General features: G+C 34.8%; 1 protein-coding gene across 2 annotated transcripts in view; it reads left to right on the top strand.

The window, feature by feature from the left end:
• LOC108745145 overlaps positions 1-16,862 on the top strand; it is a 202,816-nt gene that overhangs the window by 35,994 nt on the left and 149,960 nt on the right. For both annotated transcript variants that reach the window (XM_018481246.1, XM_018481247.1), the window contains exon 2: positions 2,300-3,834. In XM_018481246.1, coding sequence (XP_018336748.1) covers positions 3,454-3,834 — 381 coding nt within the window. In that variant the 5' untranslated portion in view covers positions 2,300-3,453. The remainder of the gene's footprint in view (positions 1-2,299; positions 3,835-16,862) is intronic.

Below are 16,862 nucleotides of genomic sequence, written 5' to 3'. Positions count from 1 at the left end.
CACTAATTATTAAAGAACTTAAAAACACTATTAAATAAATAGAATAATTCATAACCTAAGTTTAGTAATAATTTAATAGTGTTTTTAAGTTCTTTAATAATTAATGTAAATAAATATTTTTTGTCGTTATCAGTCTTAGAAGTTAATTTCGTTAAACCCTCGAACATTACAATATTTTTTTCTATTGTAATAGATTATAATTTGTACTAATTGTGGTTGCCAATCCTACGGACAAAACTACAGGACTGTCGTTACGTTTGACATTGTTAATGTTGTTGTGTTTGGTAGATTTAGTGTTTTTGATCTTTTTTAAGCCTTCATTTTAAACATTCAATTAATTATCTTACTAAATATCGTGAACCAGTGTCAATTAGTGGGACGTTACTTATATTAATGACGTCATGATTACGGGAACCGTAACGTCACGCTTTAAAATTTTTAATTATTATGTGTGAATACTTATAATTTGTAATTAGGTACAATATACTCCTGCAGAACATTTTTACGTATTACCTTGTCTCAAATGCAGGTGTACATTACTGTTGCAATTTAATATACCGCTGGTTTCACGTAATTAATATCTTTTTTATAACTTCACATATGTATGTATTCTTACATTTTGTTTTTGCTTTAGTAGTATAATCATTGTAGTATAGTCGGCATTTGATGGAGTAATTTTGTGGTATTGTGTCGTTTTTGGACATTTTATGTAAGAAAAGGCGTAATTTAATACTAAAATAGTTCATTTTTAGCGTTTAAATAGCATAAATGCGAACAAATTTAATGAAAAATATTGCTGTAGAAAATTTAATCATTTTAACATTCTAAAATCAGAACATAGAAAATTTTAACATTATCAGCAAGTTTTATAGTATATGTTAACGAATATTGATTGCTTTACAGTCTTTGTTACATTGGGTTGCCTTATTTGACTTACTTATTTTCATCTTTTCATCTATCTTGAGCTCAGTCATATCTGGATAGGTAACTTACTATTCTAGTAGTATTTCTTGTTTTTGTTTTTAATACTTTCTTTTTAAAACAAAACTTACCCTGTCGATACTCCCTTTACCTTTTACAAGAATATCAAAGTATCACAAGTGTAGACTTTTATTGACATAATTTCCATCGATTTGAAGAGAAGATTAACTTTACATGTTAGAAATCCTTGTTTATCGTTTATTTCCAACAAAAATGACATACTCGACGTCCTATCCTAAAACCGAACGACATTCTCCTGGAAATTACTGTTTAATTCAAAAATAATTTGGACACATTAAGGGCTAATTTGATACTTTCTTTTTTTCAATTCCTATATCGTTCTTTTTGCGTTTAACTGTTTCGATTTTTACATATTTTTTCCTATTTGATTAACATTTAATACTTAGTAGAACTTACTTTAGAATTATGACAATTATCAACATTCTCATTATCATTATGGAGTCGACAGTCCTGAGTGGTTGGACACACACTACAACTTTTTCATATTCTGTGCTAATCTTCGCATTTTCGTTAAATTAGAGCATCCCACATCCTTAACTATTTGTGAACAGTAATCTTATCTAGGTCTACCTCTATCCTTCCTAACGACCGTTACTCCTTTTAATTCCTGTTTCTGCTTCTAATACATCTCTAACTCACCCTTCATGCTTGAGAACGTGTCCCACCAACCTATCTTATTTCTTATTGACTTCCATAGCGCCCTCTGTTCTCCTACCCGTTCTAATGTCTCCTCATTTTTATCCCTATATATTTACGGTATCCTCATCGTTCGCCCTTAACGCTTCATTTCGAATGTTTCTATCCTTTTCCTTTAAAGAAAGAATGAAAAGAAAAGAAAAAAAGTTCAATTAGCAGGTCGAAAGATACCAATGTAGAGTTTTTGAATGAAACATTTGTGTTTTGTGTGTTTAATTGTATTTAATTAATCAGTAGGTGTCAACCAAAGTCATTAATTTTTTTCTTTTATTCTTACAATTGACGTGAGTTGACAAACATAGAGATAAAGGTAAAACTTTAAGGTAATTGTAATAAAGTGGCTCAAAGTCACGGAAGGCACTGCACTCTTGATAATTCGCGGTAGTCGGCACAAATTTTTTTATTAATTTAATAAACTCGTGTTGAACCATTTATTGTAATTTATGTATATATTTACTCTATTTACCAAACTTTTTTTCGTACAGCTTGCTCTCAAGAAAGGTACTAACTCGAAAAGTGTTACCCTTTTAAAGTAACAGTTATAGTATTTGATGTTTACGAAACATTTATACAGTTACTTTACTTATGTCTTTTGTTACAGATTGAGCGCCGTCCAAAACATTCCCACCAGTATCAGTGACGTCTCTTTTTCTTCATCTATAAAAACAGCCAGACCACGACGACTGACTTATATCGTCCGCACAATTATTGTCAACCAGTAAATAGCACGTACGTGTACCGTACGTGCGTGTTAAGTCCGCTGTGTGATTGTGTGTATTGCGTACGAAATAAAAGTGACTGGCTCAGTCGAGCCGCCCACCAACCCGCCCCACTCGCATAAGCCGGCAAGCAAGCAGTTTGTCTTACCGCAACCGTCTTCTCTTCCATCAATGAGTCGTGCGACGACCTTCTAATTGTAAGACACAGTTCTAAGACTGTTATGGGGTCATTGGCCATGCACTTCGTCGATGGGAAGAGGTGCCCTGGACGCAGCGATTGTGCGATCGTAAGTAGGAGTCAAGCTCGAATGATCGGTAAGGAAAACGTGGTCCTCCAGGACTATCGACGCGCTACGAACGGAGTGTGGAAACTACTTCCGATTAGTGAAGAATGACTTAAGTGCTAGTTCGTGACAAACAAATCGGTTTTCGTAAAGTGAACGTTTCGATGGACGGATTCTTCATGTGTTAACATTTAAACCTTGATGGTACATTGGTAGTATTGAGCTTGAAAAATATTTCGTAATTATGGTGCTACATGGTGTTTCTTTGGATGGTTCATGAAATTTTATATTTTCTCGAATATTAAGGAATACAATGGAAATAACGTAAACGGTATATTTGAGAATAGAGTTTCGAGCTTATCTAATTTTTGTTTAGAGTGATAGGGGGATTAGGTTGTGAGATTTTTAAGTGCCACATCTACGGTTGCTTCCTGATAATAAAGGGTGTTTGTTGAAGTTTGAGGAATTTTATGATCTGTTAAATTCTCTATTGCAATTTAGTTTACTGTTAAAAAAGGAAAAGTGATTGTAACAGAATGGTACTCGACTAAAGCTTTATGGTTTCTAAATCGTCTGTCTGAGGATAATTAACTCCTTCCACCGACCTTGACATGAACAGGCTTCATTGCTTCGGAAATATAGAAACATGCATTTGTTCTGATCTATATCAGCGAATACTTATTTTGAAATTGAAGATAATTCTTCTATTCTCCAATTCTTCGTGCTATTGAGGTTATTGCTTGTTTGCGTTCATGCGTTCTTCGGATAATCGCTGTTCTTCCGACTCGTCCTTGAGCATGGAGAGTGAAAGTGGAACGAAACCGCGTCGTCTAAGTCAAATATTCGATCCGCTAACGCGGCTTCATGAACTTACTCGCGAAACGCGTTCAACCCCGTCCAGCCCGCGTCTATTACCTCGAAGGAAGGGTAGCGAACAACCGAAGCAACAAGGACCCATCGTGCAACCCTTTGCTGCTTACGAAATGTTGGACGGGAGTTCGGGATTGCACCGTCATCACTATGAGCCCAACCAGGAGCCCATTAACTGGCAAGAGAGATGCCTGGAACTTCAACTCGAACTCCATAGAAGTCGGACTCAAGCTACCAGGACACGGGATATGCTTCGGGAAAAGGTAAGATTGTTTTTATGTTTTTTGAAATGATAGTTTGCTGATAAGATTGTCAAGGAAGCGGAAGAATTACAAACAAAATTTGATTATATTGAAATGGCACTTACTTTTGTGCCGTGAGTTCGTCTGTCTTTCTGTCTGCTACAACCGAATAATCCCTTGATGCAGGTAATTGTCGTGGTACCTAATAACATTCTTTCCGAAACTTCTAAAACTAAAATTATGAAAAACGGGAGGGTTTTGCAGAATCTTAGTAAAGGATGAGATGGTACCACGTATTAGGCATCGATTCTTTTAGGAAGCTCGTCCATTTCCACGAAAATCGCAAAATACTTTCATGAAACCGATTGCATGAAACTGGTTGCCTGTTTCTGCAACCCCTTTGGAGAAATAGCTCTTCAGCGATGTAAAAAGAGAGTTAATTTATAATTATTGTTTACGGGATTGTGTATCATAACTTAATATTGCAACAAAGGAATTGATTGATGTATTCATACGATGAAAACGTGGTGGTAGGTGCGCTTTATGTTTACAACACTGAAGAAAATTAAAATTTTTTTGGATTCATAATTATTATTATGGAAAAAAAAAACAAAAAGAGGCTTTCTGTTACAGCAGAGGTTTTGGAAGTCTCTTTAAAATTAATTCCTAATTATTTAAATTAAAAGTAAGGGTAGTTTTCTATTTTTACTATTGAAATAATATTTATGTAATCGTCATCAAAGGAATTTTAGAGTAGTAATAATATAAGAAACGAGGCAGGGGTTATTTTGATAGAAAATGAGGAAAAGGCAGATAGGTGGAAATAATATTTAGAGCACCTATACACAGGCCATGAGTTGGGAGATATATTAGAGAAAGAAGTTAGTGTGCAGATAGGGGAGCTAGCTTATCCATAATGAGAGAAGAGTTCGATGTAGCATTAATAAACTTAAATAAAGAATAATAAAGCGCCAGGTATAGATGGTATGCAAGGGAAGAAAAAGGGAAAGAGCGAATATAAAGATAGGAGATGAAAAATTAGAAGAAGTAATTTTAGGTATGTAAGAAGTTAGATAAGTCAGGACGGAAGAAGTAGTAAGGATATAAAGCAGAGGATAGCGCAGGGTCGAGCCGCCTTCAATAAAAAATAGTCACATTTATGCTCGCGAACGATTAATTTAGAAATTCGAAGAAGATTGTTAAAGGTGTATGTTTGGAACGCGGCGCTGTACGGGTGCGAAACATGGATGGTGGGCGCGGCGGACAAGAAAAGGTTAGAAGCGTTCGAAATGTGGTGTTACAGACGAATGATGAGGATACCGTTGATAGAGAAGGTTAGAAATGAAGATGCATTAGAAAGAATAGGAGAACAGATGACTATGGAAATCAACAACAAATAGGCGAGATAGGTTGGTAGGACCTTCTCAGGCATGAAGGTCTAGTCAGAGACATATTAGAGGTAGAAACGGGTGCTAGGAGGGGTAGAGGTAGACCTAGGTTAGATTACTGTTCGCAAATAGTTAAGGATGTGGGTTGTTCTAGTTTTAGGGAAATGCGAAGATTAGTTCAGGATATGAAGGAATGGTGATGCGTGTCCAATCAGTATCAATCAGGATTGATGACCTTATGATGATGATGAATTGTTATCAAGTCATCACCAAGAAAAGCTCACCGGATTTTTTTATTATCAAAACTTTTGGTTTTTTTTACTGTCAGAAATACCTCGGTCGATGAAACTTGTAGGAATTCGATTCACCTATTATTGCAAATGATCGAAACTTTAACGGTTCGGTTGTTTATTTCCATTTGGAAGCGAGAGGTAATCAGAACGTCAGTCGTTCGTTTCGCTTAGAACATTTACAAATTCGAAATAATCGTGAGTTTCGGGTCCACTGGCCTGGGCAATCGGTTCCTAATTTTAACCGGCCTTTCCGCTACATTGCTGCAACGATAGGGAGGATTAGGCTTGTTTCGAAATACCGTAAAACTCGCGTTAATTAAGTAAGCCGCTGCGTGCGTACATGGCGCCGACTTCCAAAACACCATTACCAACGGAAGTGTCCATCACGCCCACTGATACAAGTAACTTCTATTGTTTTTATTACGAAATTGCATATCCCGTATTTAAATGGCACAAAGAGAAAGTTATTTTAAAATTGGACACTTCCTTTTTTATTTTTTAACTGAAGTCGTAACAAGTACTGGAGGTCTCCATCATATACATATGTTTGTAACAGTGAATATTAAGGTAATTACGTTTAAAACAATTTAAAAATTAAGTATTCATGATTCTGTTGGGAGAACTGAAGGAGCAATCAGTTTGAATGCTTAAAGCAGGGGTGAGTAACCCAAACGATCTTGCGAGCCACTTTGGAAATAAATCGAATAACTTTATAGACTTTTTTTGTATTCTTGTCTGTAAACTCAATAACAAAACAAAGAATATTGTTTTAAAATAAAAGTTAATTTTGTATAACAATTTCGATAGTTAACTTTTGAATATACAGATGTATTATTTAATACATTGGTTTTTACTACTTTGGCTATAAAGTAACTATATTTCGTAACAAAAAATGTTTAAGAGGGTCGCATGCAACTCGCTGCTCGCTGGTCGACCATCCCTGGGCTAAATCTTTTGTCCAATTTATATGTGATTCAGTTCAATTCTTGGAGTAAATGAATAAAATTTCTATTTCCATGAGGTACAAAATTTGATACCTATTTAATTATACGTAACTACGTTGGTCATAGTGTTAAGATCACAAATTGACATACATTTATACTTTTATATTCTCTCCAATTTCCTGTGTCTGTTATCTCGTATATACAGAAACCATTATTATTTGCTACAGTACATATCTTTTTTTTTATATTCTTGGTTGTAACTCGCAGGATTTACGATTAGATTAGGTATCTTCTAAAAAGAATTGTTCACTATTTCAGCACGATGAACTGTAGGAAATAGCTTTCTCTAAAGATTGCAAATAAGATTGATGACCTTTGAAATTTTAACATCATTTATTTTTCTAAAACTGAACGCGTCTTGAATAAGAAAAATGAGTGGTGTATAATACGGCTAATGAGTTTGACTTGCTTTTTTAAAGGTACGGTTACCATAGATTGCAAAAAAACTCTACTTTTATAGTATAGATAACAAAATAGACAATTTCGATTCCAAATTCTTAAATTGGTTAATAAACTGTTTAAAGTTTATAATTAGACTTGTTTTAAATTGCTCTAAAGCGAGCCTGTCCAACCTTATTAACAGTTGGGCGAAGTTGACACTTTAAAAATCATCGGCGGGCTACTCATTATTTATTGATTCATTGACAGCCTAAGCTTGTGCAACAAAATAATCAACATTTTGAAATTTAATGTGGTTTATTAAAATAAATAGCATCTTCTATCAAACAAAGAACCAAATCTTATGTTATAAAAATCTAAAGCCAAGTTATTGGTATAGTCAATGCGATTTCTGACATAGTTTTTGTTTTAATATTTTTCTTATGCTAGAGGATACGTAAGATGTTGACACCAAGAACAAGTCAATGCACGGTGTTTATTATTTGCAAAATTAAGATTTGAAAAACTTTTCAAAACAACTTAAAACTTGAAAGGCCTAGTTAGGTATTGCAGGAAATCCTTCTTTTGACAATAATTTATAGAAATCATCTCAAAATTCTTCTGAAGAAGTTTGAGACTTACGTAAAAAGGTTTTTTAGTGTAGAATAATTGTGCAGTTCACCGAGTTCCAACTGGATATTGGCATGATAACTGATTACTTCAGTCAAGCTTATTATGAAAGGATTAACGAAAATTTGTAGATATTGTTTTGTACTATCAAGAAATAACTGTAATAAGCATCTAATTTTAGTTTCGTAATACTTTGCAGTTTATTATGAAAACATTAACTTCTCATTCAAATTTGGAATTTTAAAACTTGTTCACGTAGGACATTTACAATTAGTTCAATGCCTGTGGGCGTGAGGTTGGACAGCCTTGCTCTAGACACTTTAGAGTAATGAACTTTTGGTTTTTAATTTTGCGTGGATTTGGAAGCCAATTCGAAGAAATCACTATTTTCTATTCCGCCTAGATGTCATTGAAAGCAGTGCTAGTTTCAAAAGCGACTAAAAGGTAATACAATTTTCAAAAAAAAGTGTCACAATTTAAGGTCTCTTATGACCAGACGCCATTATGGTATCAATTATTTTGATTTTTTTTGTTGATTATGGTGTCATTCTACAGTTGGTTTGAGATGAGCTCAATTGATTTTTGTGTTAATAAAGCTTGCAAAGTAATATTTTAGAGAGTCGTGGGCGTTCGATTTGAAAGGGACATTGGAGCTCCGGTTTAATCTTAACATCCCTCAGGCATACTCCAGAACTTTATCATTCGTTATTCTTGTTTCTCTGTCTGGTTTAAATGCGATTATGATTTCTCTAGGGAGGTTTGCATTTCTTAACTCGTAAACATAATAAATAGAAACGACATTTTGTGTAGTTAGAAACCTTCGCTTAGTTTAAAATGAATTTGAATAACCGTTACTGTGTAACTACAATATTTTTCTTTCATTGTGATGAGTCTGGTCTTGTTTCTGAACTTAATTTGTTTTGTTTTTGAATTTCTTTGAAGTTTTCTTTAATTTAAGATACATTTTAGTGTTTTTATTTTGTTTTAATGTTTATGATAATGATATGCCTAAATATGAAGACTGGAAAAACTTTGGCGGTTGTTGTAGGATAAACAAAATAGCTCAAACCGCAACGCCATAACTCGACACTTTAGTTGTCCGAAGCACTTTTCGGTAACAAGATTAACTTCTTCAGGGACTGAAGTGAACTTTTAGTTCCTTGTTACCGAAAAGTGCTTCGAACAACTAAAGTGTCGTGTTTTGGCGTTGGGGTTTAAGCTATTTTGTTTGTTTTACAGTGATATGCCTGTTTGATGTACTAGGCAAAGTTCTAGCGCAAAAACTCCTATATTTTCTTATGATGATTCATATTCGTCCCTTTCGTTTAATTTAACCCCCTTTAAACCTACTCTGACATAAAATCGTGTCTATCAGCTGTTGTTAGCCATCTTTAACAGCTGTCATCGTCACTCATCTTTTTTGGGTTTGGCCACTTTTGTTTCGGATGCTTCGATGTTTCGCTCCTTCTGCGGGTAGTCTGCCTCTTCATCTGTTGCTCCCTATTCATAAGGTGCTCCTGTGCTGCTGAGGCTCTCGATAACTCATTTGTATACACTTCAGCCGTCGCCCCTTCGTCATCATTAGGTGGTGCTCCACTACTAAAATCTAGGCAAAGATTTTGAATATTCCTTTTTATCTGTTATAGTTCTCATTTTCCTGTCGCTGTACTTTGTCCTCTCGCCATCAGATCTCTGTGCTGCCACCTCCGCAGTTGTGTCTTTTTTTTTAAATTAAGTGACGTTCCTAATTATTAAACCAACGTTCGAACAATTGTGAACATTTGTTCCTAAAGACTCAGTAAGTTTTATAATTCTAACCTTACCCAGCTTTAACCTATCAATTATTTTATTTGATTCCTGAGGATTATAACATTAGTATTTTAATTTTAAAATAATAATAATAATCTGTCATACATTCGTCTCTTGTTAAGTCTTTATGTCACGGCCTCTTTTTTGTGCTCCCTTTGTATCGCGGAAGCCATTCCATTCGGAGTGGCATAAAAAGGACAGGTTTTGGTTTATCACGTTAAACCTCACCCCGTGTTCGACTTAAACCTCCTATAAATGGATCGTAAATTGAATTGGGTAGCGCGGTGCTGACGACAAAAACGGCCTCCATCATTTATTCATGGCCTCCCCATGCTTTGGCGCTTTACGGTCCTCCGTTACCATTAATGCCACATCCTGCTCATCTTTCTGTATAAGTACGTGCCCTCACACCTGATACGCACCGAAAATGTAGGTGCATTATCTTCTGCGGAAATGTATCGCTGATGTCCTAGATGTTTACGAGTGACGTTAAGTTTTAAAAGAATTGCTCTCGAGAAGAATTTTACGGCATAATACATAAATATAATGTAAAGATACAGCAGGTTGTAAAATGTTTACTCAAAAAATAACGTTAGGCACCTTTATAAAGTGTGGGTTTTGAAAAGTTTTTTTTCAAGTGGTGTCTCCTTCTACTGCGGCCATTTGATACTAAGAATATTAGTAAAAGAAAAATATTGGCAGTAATCCGAAAATTTGTCAATTTGTGGAGCCAACTTCAGGGGAGGTGTTCTTAACTACATTCTCGCCGATACTTCTATACTATAGTATTGTCTGTTCATTTAGAGAAAGGTACAGCGTAGGCGATGTGAACAAACGAATATCGGTCGTAGGTGGATCTATGTCAGATGTTTCCGATCAATGTCCAATCGTAAGTCTCTGGCGCCGCAAATAACAGTTACAAGTTAAAACATATGAGGCAGTCCGCGCATATCGATTTGCCATTGTGCACGTTTCTCTAAGTGAAGGGACGCAACCATGAAAATTAGTCATTATAAATAAGAGCCATGATGCACTAGCGTTCAAGACGCGCGGTCTGGATGCGATTCTCTGGTCGTCGCTCGCTGCACGTTTGAAGTGATTATAAGATGTTACCTGATGTAACTATTGACTGATTTATATAGGATGCTAACGACAGATCGGATTTGATTATAGTTTTACATTAAAGAAAATACTGTAATTTTTGGATGAAACCGACGTACTTGTCATTCTTCAGATATTTACTCCTTTCCCTGACACGTTAGCACCCAAGACATGTAAAGTGTTGTAGGTTTGCTAATATAGAGGCATACGCGTTTGTGTGTGTTCGTAGTTATTTAATTTATGCCCTATATTATCTAATAAAAGCCTGCAAAAGGGCACTCGGGGCGGCGGTAATGGTATTGTCTTGTTCATAAAAGGAAACGAGAAATTGAGGTTGCTGCGGGCTGATTTGCACACGGACGCGTGTTCGCAAATTGTTATTGGACGACCGTACATGTGTGCATGAATGTTTTACCGACATATATACAGCGTGTCACAATTTAATGATCCGTCCATCCGTTGCTATTTCATACATGTCTATAATATACATGCACCTGCTAATAATTTTTATCATGAAGTTTGTGACCATTTCAAGTGTTGCCACTTACGTAAGTTCGAATTTAAGAGAGAGGGGAGGAGATTTTCGGAAATGTTTTTCAAAAATCATTACATGTAACGAAGATCACAATAATTCTTGAAATCATTTTTAAAATAGATCCCATCTCGTCTGAAAGATTGTAATCCGTAAAGCCTATCTAGATTGAAACATGAAAAGTTGTAGTGTAAATTAAACCAGTTATAAACAGAATTGTCGTCTAATAGATATCGAAAAATCGGATGGCCTGTGAACAGATCACATATTCGCTTTAGATGAAGTTGGGCTCAGAGAATGATCTAATTGGCATCATATTCTGTTTGTAGTAAATTTGTAGTGAAATGGTTAATCTTGTAGACCTTTAGATCCTGGGAAATTGGACGATCTGACAGCTTGATATAATAGCTAATTTGTAGTATTTGTAATCAAAGAATCAATTTTTTATATACCTGTTGTTTTCTAATTTAGACCATAATCAGGACAGCATCAATTCACCGCTGCGAAACTCATTACTAATATTTTGTGTATACGCTAGGTTTTTGGGCTTTCCTTAAGACAAAAGTCGTCAATTCTCGAAAACAATTTTTCCGATAATATGACTACCAAGGAAAATATCCAATAATTTATTTGGCTTTGCTACATTTTCTCTATCCTTCTGTAGCAAAACATTACAGACGAATGATGAGAATACCGTGGATAGAGAAGGGTAGAAATGAAGAGGTATTAGAAAGAAGTCGATATGAAATAGGCGAGATAGGATAGTAGGACACCTTCTCAGGCATGAAGATCTAGTCAGAGACATATTAGAGGCGGAAGCAGGAGTTTGGAGGGGTAGAGGTAGACCTAGGTTAGATTACTGTTCCCAAATAGTTAAGGATGTGGGATGTTCTAGTTTTAAGGAAATGTGAAGATTAATTCAGGATAGGAAAAAGTGGAGGTGCGTCTCCAGCCAGTCTTAAGACTGAGGACCTTATGATGATACTATACCTCTAGTCTAAAAATTGAAAAATTATCTCCTTGGAATTGTGCTTTAATAATAATGATAAAACAACATATGATACAAACAACGTCTTATCTGATTGTCGTTACATTATGTGGTTTTATATGTTAAAACAAGTATGAGCAATCCCATTTTTTAAAATGATGACCAAGAGAAGTTACTATACTATACTTACCTAGTCTGTTACACAGAATGCAGTGGAAGGTTTTGTTTTCTAATAATAAACAAAAGTGAAAATTGGAACATACTGTATGTACTGATGTGTGTACGTGTGTGCGTTCATTTATGAACATACGTAGGTAGTAGGTATAGTAAGTGTTATTCATAGCGCCCAGATACGACAATATTAAACGTTCATAAAACTAGACGGTGCGCGACTTGATTATATGGCGTTCCTATAATCGCGTTTGAAACGTAACGACTTTAATAAATTGCGAGCGCGATGTCAAACTTCTCTGCAAGTTGTAACTTTAATGACTTGATCAAAATTTCTCGACGATAATTTCCGTTGGACGTTACCAGGTCGAAATCACCTCAATCGCAATACCAAGAACGATTTCCAACTTTGTATTTAGGTGTTTCTAACAGCCACGTGCGATTTCTTATAAATGTAACACCTCTCCTGTGAGCTCGTGGAAGTCTGAAAGTTTCCGATTTGTACATTATAACAACGTAAACACAACTTGAAGCTTGGTTGCTTGGCCTAAAACAGCTCAGATTGATTTGTCATCCTATCACATATATTTTTTCAGACACATTAATCTGAAAATATAAGCTGCTTCTCTAAAAACTATCGCTACTCTCAAAATCTTTTGAATAAAGCGTAAAACCCCCAATGATTTTAAAATGCATTTATTGGACTTCTATTGTTGAAGCAGGATAGTCGGTGTTTAACTTACACCAGCTTCTGCTGTACGCCAACTTAATATTGTACAGCTAGTTGATGATTTTTCCTTTAATAAAACTTACACCCTTTTTTTACTAGTTTTATTATTAAAGGATCGAAACTATTCACAATTAAAAATATGTACAACTATTGATAACTAAATGCGTTGTATTGAGAACCGTGCTTACTGATGAATTTTGATGAACTCTGGTTAGAAAATTTCAGACATGTATTTAAATAATCGAGAAAGAGAAGAACAATTTAAGATAGATAGAGATAGAATTGGAAACTAGTATGCGAAACTATACAGCAAATGACTACATTTCAGGTAAATCTGATAAGTACTATGAAAAAGGTTATGAGTGGAAAATACGGCCCTAATATGAATTTTAACGATGACAGTCAGGTAAACATTGAATAGGTTGCTATTGTATTGTAAATTCCAAGAGAAGATTCAAACTGCAATATGCACGATAATGTAAATTAAGATGCAAAGAATATACAGTTAAAACCAAAAACAATTGAATAAGATTAAAAATTATCAAACCATCTATCTACTTAAATCTGTAATTAAATAAAAACCGTAATCATAACAAAAAAGAAATGTTTCGGCGAATAGCGACGGAACATCTATTCCTTAATTATTATTATGTTTTTGTACGAAAAATGAAGGCTGATGGAATTTGTACGAATTTCCCTATACCACGTCACATTTTTTAAAAGATGATTTAGTATTGTTGCGTTCTACAGAAATTGATTTTCCATCATCATATGTAGGAATTAATTGTAATGAACATCAGAGCCGTAGCCGAAGGCGGGGATGCTGGGGGATGCTCCCCCTCTCCACCAATATCTGATTTGTTTTCTGCTTTTTGTCTTTAATTAGGAAATATGTTAAAAATAGACTTCTTTTATAATTTCGAGTAAAAACGCCTGTATTAGGTAATACTGCTTGAGAAATTCGAACAGCATTTGTGTATACGGGCTGTAATAAGATTACAAAAAGGCATAGGGACCATCAAAATAATATCGGTCCTTAGCTCAGTGTTCACTGAACACTTACAGTTAGCAAAAATTACTGTTTAGTATCATCAAGAAATGGGAGTTCTGGTCAATACTTCGAACCAAATAATACTATAATAAGACGGTTACTGTAAGCGCCTTATAAAAACAGGATAAAGAGGAAAGGGAGACTGGAACATTGTAGACGCAATAAACATTATTAATAGAATCAGAGAATCTCTAATTAAAATAAGGCAACAGGAAAATGTATTTCTAAATTTAATATAATAAGTTCCAAAATTTTAGCTAGAAATGTTAAAATTAACCCGAAACAGGATTTTCAAACCACCGAAAACGAAGACTTCCGGCAAAAATTGATAATCGTGAATCCAATGCAACGAGCTTTGATATAAATATGTTTTATAGAAAAGAAAGTTTTTAAGATAAAATTACAAACTTTGTATTAGATAAACTCAGTCATTATAGAACGTTTGAATTCAATATCAAACATTCTCATAAACCTTTTAGACAAAAAGAATATTGCAAGTGAAAATACTGGAAAATTGATTCTGCTGTATCCACCGCTTTTTGTGTGGTGAGAGATATTTGATATGTGCTCTTCTATTCAAGGCACCATGAAGTTAGCTGCTCGTCTTTGTCAGTTAAAATTTACAGCGACCTTTTAGGTGGCTCGAACGAAAAAAAAAATAGTTAAGGTACTTAAGATACTTAAAAATTCAAACAGGTTCATCATTAATGAGAACAGACTTGATGCCCTAACGATGATAAATAGCGAAAAAGATTACTGTTTCATTATTATTAAGTACAAGTTGGTTGAACAAAATAATTCGAAGTGGTCTGTATTCTGTCGAAACTGCCAGACGCGGATCGCAATTTCGATCTTTTTGGATCTCATCAGCGCGTCGCAGGCAGCTCCGACAGAACACAGACCAACCTTTACCTGCTGTCTTAACAGCGCGTTTTAGAAAATACCACAAATGATGTTGGAGCGTATGTAATCCTCAAATGTAGCATCGTACTACAGGTGGCGCTCACCACGCCATTTGTGGTATTTTCTAAAACGCGCTGTTAAGACAGCAGGTAAAAGTTGGTCTGTGTTCTGTCGGAGCTGCCTGCGACGCGCTGATGAGATCCAAAAAGATCGAAATCGCGATCCGCGTCTGGCAGTTTCGACAGAATACAGACCACTTCGAATTATTTTATTCGATTATGGTAACGTGCCTATCACGTTGAGGTGAGCTACGTCGGGATTCGTAAATATCCATATATTAAAATGGACCTTGCTGGAGCATACGTAATCCTAAAATGTAGCATCGTACTACAGATGGCGCTCACCACGCCATTTGTGGTATTTTTTACAAGTTGGTTATTCATTTTATACCCCCCCCCTTCCAAACAGAATACTTCGCTAGATTAAAATGTCTAAAACACATGCTTTGTAAGCGATTTTGTACCCTTTTAAAGTTTGGCAGTTAAAGGGCCATTTTCCGAATTCATAAAAAAAAAAATGAATAGATATCACATTTTCATGTTTTGCTCGTGTTGCGGGTTTTTGGACAAAGCTCGCTTAAATATGCAACGTTTCGATTTGAAATATGCCGGTTACATTGACAGCGATGTCGGAAAGGTGCCACATAAATTTTCGTTTTGGTTACGCCTCGACGGATTTAAGTTCCGAAGAAAAGACGATCAGGTCAGATTTTGTGTATGTGTTTCCATCAAGATTGAACTTATGAGGTATAAGGAATAAGGGGGCGGAAAAGTGGCTTGAAAGTGTATTTTTAGGGAGCATCGATTCCACTCGTCGTTCGTATGTAGGTATGTTAGTTGTATGTATCTGTATCCATGGAAGATTTATGTATTTGATGTTATCCAATTGTTCACTGAAATTTTCTGCAAAGATTCGAATTTCGTCGTTCAATTTAAACGATTGTTTTTTATTGAGATGTTATTTTTTATCATCTGATTATGGCAATACGTCGCCATCTAATGATATTTGCTGTTAGCTGAAGTATTTTATATGTTATATCGATTTGGTCAATAATAATTTATCGAGACTTCGTGGCGTGCTGATGTGATTTAATACTGAATTACTGACCAAGACCTTATTGGTTTGGTTCACCTATGTCTCGAACATATGTATGTAAGGTGAGTCGTCGATTCAGTTGCAAGTACAGTAGAATCCGCTTATAATGACATCGAAAGGAAATGACAGACACGAAATATTAAGTGGGCGTCATATAAAGTATAGTCTTAGAAAATAAACAACTTTCTTTTTTGTGGTTAATTATTTAATTTAAAAGAGAGAAAAACTAAATTGTATATATTTATTAACAGAAAAAGAAAAATAACGATGAATTGTAATATCAATATACATAAGAAGAGTCAGAAAAATGAGCAAAAATGTTATATTAGTCATTTGGGTCACTATAGCCGGATATGATTTCTTGAGAATCAGTCATAATTAACAATATGTTACTTTAAACGGAATCATTATATCCAAACTTTCCTATAGAGAATTTAGTATGAAAAGCAAACTTAACACTGCAATTACTTCATATTAAGCGGTTGGTTAATATAGGCGGAGTCATAATAAAAGAATTCCATTGTAAATACCTTAGCAGATAAAATGGAAATTAATATTTTTAATAAAAGGAAGAAAATAATAACCATTAATCTTTCAGTCACGTGTTAGTGTATCGTTCAAAGGAAAATGCAAAACCTTTTTTATGGTAAATTCAAACGCAAGAATTTTTTTTTCAAATGATTACAATCGTATCGTGCACATTTGCAGTCAGTTTTTATTTTATAAGAAATCTGTTCTGAACGTGGCCATAACATTTCGAGAATGGATTTGTAGTTAACATTCCAAATGTGGCTGCAAAATCGTGATCAGATTTCAAATTTCTCTTTCGCACCCCTTTTTAAAACCAAAAACAATTGAATAAGATTAAAAATTATCAAACCATCTATCTACTTAAATCTGTAATTAAATAAAAACC

The sequence above is a fragment of the Agrilus planipennis genome, unplaced genomic scaffold (genome assembly GCF_000699045.2).
Source record: "Agrilus planipennis isolate EAB-ADULT unplaced genomic scaffold, Apla_2.0 scaffold37, whole genome shotgun sequence".
Lineage (NCBI taxonomy): Eukaryota > Metazoa > Arthropoda > Insecta > Coleoptera > Buprestidae > Agrilus > Agrilus planipennis.
The sequence above is the reverse complement of the archived record's forward strand: the minus strand, read 5'-3'. Positions and strand labels throughout refer to the sequence as shown.